Here is a 6,661-nt window from a genome sequence, read left to right on the forward strand (position 1 = left end):
ACCTGCACCACGGCAGAGACAACACTGGACCCCTGATCCACTGTGCCATAGCAGGAACTCCTGCGTTTGTTTTGTTTTGTTTTGTTTTGTTTTTTTAATGAGGGGAGTAGAGGTGAGACATGGGCATAAAAGTAAATAATGAAAAGACAAGTAGATCCCGTGTGGCACAGTTGGTTAACGAATCTGACTAGAAGCCATGAGGTTGCGGGTTCGACTCCTGGCCTTGCTCAGTGGGTTAAGGATCCAGTGTTGCCATGAGCTGTAGTGTAGGTTGCAGACGCAGCTCGGATCCCGCGTTGCTGTGGCTGTGGCGTAAGCTGGCGGCTGCAGCTCCGTTTGGACCCCTAGCCTGGAAACCTCCATATGCCGTGGGAGCAGCCCTAGAAAAGGCAAAAAGCCAATAATAATAATAATAATAATAATAATAATAATAATGAAAAGACAAGAAAGGGGTCTTGGGCAGGCCAATGATAAAAGCATATTGTGAACTGATCAACAAGTTATAGAAGCAAACCAGATGAGCCAAACCAAACTTTTTGGATGCTATGAAAAAGCGGGGAAGGAGTTCCCTGGTGGCCTAGTGGTTAAGTATCTGGTGTTGTTACTGCTGTGTCATGGGTTCAATCCCTGGCCCAGGAACCTCTGCATGCCATAGGTGTGGCCACCCCCACCGCCCCCAAAACAGCCAGGAAAAGAGTGTCTCCGGAGCATTCCATGCACGCCATCCTCGGGACAAAGCCGTCTTGTGCTTCTGAGCTGATCTCTGCACTAGGTCGTGGCAACCAGAAACTGTTGGTGCAGGATGGCGTCAGTGTCTGTGACTTCAGTGTTGAGAGGCACACGGGCTAGACTTCAGAGCCCACGTGCACTTCTCCCTCACTGTGGAGTCTCAGATAAAAAGAATACAATCTCCATTTATGTTTGATGTAGTGAACGGGAAAGGGGATGCAGGCGAAACAGGCGGAAGACAACCAAGACATGGGGGGCTAAGGACCGCCCCCTTGGGAATTCTGTTACCTGAGGGAGGTGCTCCTCCAGGCTGAATGCCTGCTGGTCATCATCCAGTGTCCCCCACGTCCCCCAGGTCACCAGGATGCTGCGTACCACGTTCCCAGGAGTTCCGGGATGGCCCGGGCGCCCCACTGGGAGGGACACAAGGCCCCCTGGTGGCGAGTGGGAATCATCAGGGTTGGTGAGGGCCGGTTCGGGCCGATGTCCTAGCGGGAACCGGGGAGGCTTACCTGGGCCCAGAGGCCATGCAGGTGGGGGAAGAAGCAGGGTGGGGAGGAGGGGCAGGGGTCAAGGGAGCGGTGCGGGAGAAGAGGGGAGCAAGTCAGGCAGGTGGTAGGAGGAGCAGGGGCACAGGCCAAGGTAGAGGTGACCAGGCAGGGAGGTGGGAAGGGGAAAAACTGGTCAGAGGCGGGAGAGGGTCTGCACATGAGGTAAGGAGGGGTTGGGGTGGTCTGGGGAACTGGTGACTGAGGCAGGTGCAGGGCGAAGAGACAGGAAGTCCTGGGGAGCAGAGGCAGGACAGGACGAAGGGAGGGAGCCGAAAGCTGTGCTGGGCCGGGGGGCGGGGAGACAGAGGGTGAAGAGGAGGCTGAGCAGCGACGAGACAGGGCAGCTTCTTCGGCATGGTTCTCAGCTGGGAAGTGACGGGTTCGGTGTGCTGCCTTCTGTCTCTCCTTGATGCCATTATGACTCAGAGTCTGTCATAAGAGGGTTCAAAATTCTATGACACTTTGACTTGGAAGATAGCTTTGAGATCCACGAGTACAACCCTCTCCATCTCATAAATCAGGGAACAAAGGCCCAGAGGGTTGTCCAAAGTCACCCAACAGTTAGGGGCACAGTTTGGACAGAATCCAGTCTAGAGCTCATCGAACAATCCCAGGCTGCGCAGGCAGTGGGTCAAAGTGCAGGGTTCTCCAGGACGAGGACGGGGTCCCTCTGGCCATTAGGGCCCACCCTATGTGGAGGCAATGGAGGTGGCCACTCTCATTCCTTGAAAGGCACCTTCTGTCCCCATTTAGCCATTGCCAGAACCTTCAAGAAGCCTCACCACCGGGAATCCTGCTGCATACGTCCAGGAAAGGGACTGAACATGCTTTTTAGGTGGCACCTATGGCATATAGAAGTTCCCAGCCTAGAGGTCAAATTGTAGCTGCAGCTCCTGGCCAACAGCAATGCAGGATCCGAGTCATGTCTGTGACCTACACCGCAGCTCACGGCACGTTGGATGTAATCCACTGAGCAAGGCCAGGGGTCAAACCCACATCCTGGTGGATAGTAGCCAGATTCGTTACCTTGAGCCATAATGGGAACTCCCTTGTTTTTGCGGGGTTTTTTGGTTTGTTTGTTTGTTTTCACCACGCCCATGGGATAAATTCCCAGGCCAGGGATTGAACCCACACCACAGCAGTGACCGGAGCCATAACAGTGGCAATGCCAGATCCTTAACCATTAGGCCACCAGGGAACTCTGCGAAATACATGTTTAAAATCATGTTTCAGAAACACTACTCTGACTCCGGCACCTGGAACTGAGTGACAGAGGAAAGCAAGTTCAGGGAAGAGGCTACTGCACGGCATCAGGAGAGGAAAGTCATGGGGCAGCCTCACCATGTGGGGCAGTCTGAGATGAATTCATAGGCAAAACGGGCAGAACTTGCTGATGCATGGGGAGCAAGATAGGGAGAGAAGTAAGCTTAACCCTCATGTTTGTGGTTTAGGAGACAGGGTGGATGGGGATATTGGAAGAGGGGGTTTATTTGAGGGAAAGAAGGAATGAGAAGGTGATGGGTGCTTATTCTGACCTATTAGGAATCCAGGGCAGAATAGGACACCAGTTGGCACTTGAGTCGTCTGCCAGAAGCTCGGCAGAGAGATCTGAACTATGGATGCCAAGTGAAGAGGCATCTGCAGAAACAGAATCTTCAGAAGGTATATAGAGTGAGAAGGGACAGAGCCTGGGACCAAGGAACAGCATTTATGGCCCAAGACACCCTGAGGAACCCACAGAGGAGACTGGAAGTGGCAGCCTGAGAGGCAAGAGCAGAGGTCAGCATGGAACCTACAGGAGGAAAGTGTTTGAAGACAAAGGGAGCAATCAGAGAGCTAAAATAAGGACTTTCCACATTTGGCCAGAGGAAAGTGAGAGCAATTTTAATTTGGAGTGGAAGTGGTTGGTCAGGGATTAGGCGTAACACGTCCAGTAACTCCTCAGAGTACCTACATCTCTAGGCTTTTTCTAAAGATGCTCTTGAGGAGTTATTGCCATGGCCCAGAGCTAATGAACCCGACTAGTATCCATGAGGATGCAGGTTTGATCCCTGGCCCAGCTCTGTGGGTTAAGGATCCAGTGTTGCCGTGAGCTGCGGTGTAGGTCACACGTGCAGCTTGGATCTGTGTTGCTGTGGCTGTGGTGTAGGCTGGTGGCTACAGCTCCGATTCGACCCCTAGCTTGGGAACTTCCATATGCTGCAGGTACGGCCCTAAAAAAGGGAAAGAAAAATGAAGTTTTGACTCAGCAACAAGATGTAATAGATGAGAAACAAGTTCCTGCGAGATAAAACATATGTGAAATCCCGGTGAAGAACCCAATTCCCCTCTGAGGAGCTACAAAGAAAATGGTCTAAGAATCTCCTCTAGAATCTCTTGAACCCTCAGCCAGACCAAGAGCCTCAAAAAGCAGACAGAGTGAGAGGAGGAGACCAGCAAAGGGACCTCTTTGGAGACGTGTTGCTGACACCAAGCTGAGATTCCACCCTCCAATGGGGCGGTCGGGTGGGAGATGTGGCGCTGGGACCCAGGTCTACTGAAGTGTCTTCAAAGCGCCCACCAGGACAGTTTTGAGTCATGTTCCCTGAGCTGGGGGCCTGGGGACTCAGGGAAAAGCTACAGCAGACTGTGGGCCTGGAAATCTGGAGACCAGAGGAGGGCAGTTTTGCTACACTGGTTGAGGTGTTTTGCAGCACGGGACGGTCCCATTCCTGGAAAGCGCCATGACAAAGGGACACAGGTGTTTCCTGCGGGCCAGGAGCTAGAGGGGGAGCTGATGGGGTGTCATCGTGGGTCCTGTCCAGCAGGCTGTCTGGAGGGTGGAGAGACCTTGGCTGACAGAGGCTGAGAAGTGATGCTTGATGCCAGGGCGGAGGCCCCTAGAACAGAGGTGCCTTCCTCTGCGTCAGGCTTACTGAAAGAGAGATGTCTCAGCAACAGGACCTCGGAATAACCATCACAGCAGCCACGAAAGCAACGGCTTTCTTCACCTACCGAGCCAACCAGAGTGCCGGCTTGCAACCCGACCTCAACAGACAAGGCTCCTTTCTCCTCTGTCCTTAGATGCTGGTGGATCCTAAACAGTGGCTGATGCGTGGAGGGGGTGGGGAGATGGGCAGGCTGAGGGGAGGGAGCAGGGCGCCGAAGCTGTTCCCACGTGGCAGGGTGCGAGGACACGACACTAAACCGTGCCTGGACGTGCTTATCACTGTGCGGAGATGGATCGGGCCCTAAAGGGACTGGAGGGCTGTCTATTTCCCAAGAGAAGAAAAGGGGGGGCCGCCGGAGTCCCTTCCAGGGGAGGATGTTACTCTACAAACGTGAAAGGGATGGTGAGAGACAAAAGCGAATCTCGTTTGACGATGTCATGAGCTGTGCTTGTTCCGCTCCCCTGTCCCCTCCGGGGTTCATGCGAAAGCAGTCAGTCTGGTGTGCCCTTTCTTGAGCAACAACCAACTAGTAAGCACAGGCCCAGAGTCAGAGGTGGGGTTATCAAAGGTTGGGGGGTTTCTAGGTTAGTAAGATGGATGGAGAGGGTTGGAGCTGTTTACAGAGACCTATAATGACGGAAAGGTGGAAAGTGGAGACAGGAGGGGAGAGACAGATACAGGAAAGCAATGGGCTTCAGGTCCTGGAAGACCCCAGCGGGGCTGGAGAATTAACTATCGGAGTGCAGGTACCAGAGAGCCCGAACTGGAAAGACAGGAGGCGGTGGTCAGAGATGCCGAATAACTTCCGTGAAGTCATAAAGCCAAAAGGTGGGACATGGGAGCCTCCATCAGTCAGACTAAAAGTCCCAAACCCCTGTTCATTGCTTCTGTGCTATTAGGAACCCTGGGAATAAATCTCACCTTTCCAGCTTTTTTAAAAATAAATTTCATAGGCGTATAGTTGACTTAGAAAGTTGTGTTCGTTTCAGGGTACAGCAAAGTAAATCAGCTATACATATACGTGTATTGTTCCTTTTCAGATTCTTTTTCATGTAGGTTACTACACAGTATTGAGTAGATTACCCTGTGCTGAACAGTAGGTCCTTGTTACCTATCTTTTTTTTTTTTTTTTAGGGTTGCATCCGAGGCATATGGATGTTCCCAGGCTAGGGTTGAATCAGAGCTACAGCTGCTGGCCTACGCCACAGCCACAGCAACTCTGAGCCACCCCTGCGACCTACACCACAGCTCATGGTAACACCGGATCCTTAACCCAATGAGTGAGGCCAGGGATGGAACCCACAACCTCAGGGATCCTAGTCGGGTTCATTACCACTGAGCTGAGAGGGGAACGCCTACCTATCATATCGCTTTTCCATTTTCAGAACAGTCCATCCTGGAACCTGTATTTTCCGGGAGGGAATAAATGAACACTGTATTTCCCACCACCAATTCCCCTCATTTTCTACAGCTTTCCTGGGAAATAGCCCTTAGAGCTTCCATGACGCCGAGCTAGGTCGCCCTCGCCCCATGGCTGAAGCACCGGGTTTCTTACGGGCATCGACGGCTGCCACACACTTTCTACACACTCCTAATGTCTCTGCCATATTTTCTATCTGAAACACCCCGTTTTGTTTACTCCGCACTTGCCGTAAAAGCTTCAGCGACTCCTTATTCGCTGCTTCGGTCCTAGGGGTCTTCCTCACTTCCTAGGCCATCTGCACTTTCTCCTGCTGTCACCGAGAGCCTTCCGTGAAATCTGCGTCTCAGTCACTCTCAGAAGAAGGGGATTGTGCTCGACGTGATCTTACCGATGTCATCCGAAATCACGATCCTCATGAAGTTCCAGAAGGCTGTGAGTGACGGAGAGCGTGCAGGCCACCCTGGGCTGCCTCCAGACAAGGGGGCATTGCCGGTCCACACAGGGGCAGCATGAGGAGGAAGGAGCAGGCCCGCCTCTCCCCTCCGAAGGCCTGGCCTAGGACCTGCACTCCGGCCTGGGCGTGGGGCATGCTTCTCCGGGGAGTGAATGGCTTTCGGTGCAGGAGCAATTACCGATTCTCTCCACCCCCGTAGGCTGCGAAGGCAATTCATGGTTGAACTGAAGTCAGTTCAAATGGTAAGTGAAGCTCTGGAAATTTTAAAAGCAAGTGAGCAAAGCGGCTTTAAGGACCTTACGGAGAGGAGTTCGGCATTTGGAATGAAATGAGTATCACGAGCGTGCAAATTCATTTTGAGGACTGCAATTCATTTAACTAGAACAATACGACTAAATTAAGCAAAGCTTGGCTCCACCCTAGATGTAGAGAGGTGCTAAAAATTATATCCAGCACTGGCAGAGAGGGAGATTGAGAGGCCGGGAGAGAGGGCCAGCTACTTAGTACTACCAAAGCCACCTGCAAATGCCTCTACTTACACCATTAAAAAGGGGGCTTATTTTATACATAAAAT

General features: G+C 52.3%; 1 protein-coding gene across 1 annotated transcript; it reads right to left on the reverse strand.

Moving 5' to 3' along the window:
- Positions 1-455: 455 nt before the first annotated feature.
- On the reverse strand, positions 456-6,288 carry LOC125132390 (leucine-rich repeat extensin-like protein 1). The gene is made up of 2 exons (XM_047789567.1): positions 6,022-6,288; positions 456-1,709 (listed from the first exon to the last, which is right to left on the reverse strand). Exons 1-2 carry the CDS (start codon positions 6,028-6,030, stop codon positions 1,218-1,220), a joined length of 501 nt encoding a protein of 166 aa, XP_047645523.1. The 5' UTR covers positions 6,031-6,288; the 3' UTR covers positions 456-1,217.
- Positions 6,289-6,661: the final 373 nt, after the last annotated feature.

The sequence above is a fragment of the Phacochoerus africanus genome, chromosome 8, assembly GCF_016906955.1.
Source record: "Phacochoerus africanus isolate WHEZ1 chromosome 8, ROS_Pafr_v1, whole genome shotgun sequence".
NCBI classification, from domain to species: Eukaryota; Metazoa; Chordata; class Mammalia; order Artiodactyla; family Suidae; genus Phacochoerus; species Phacochoerus africanus.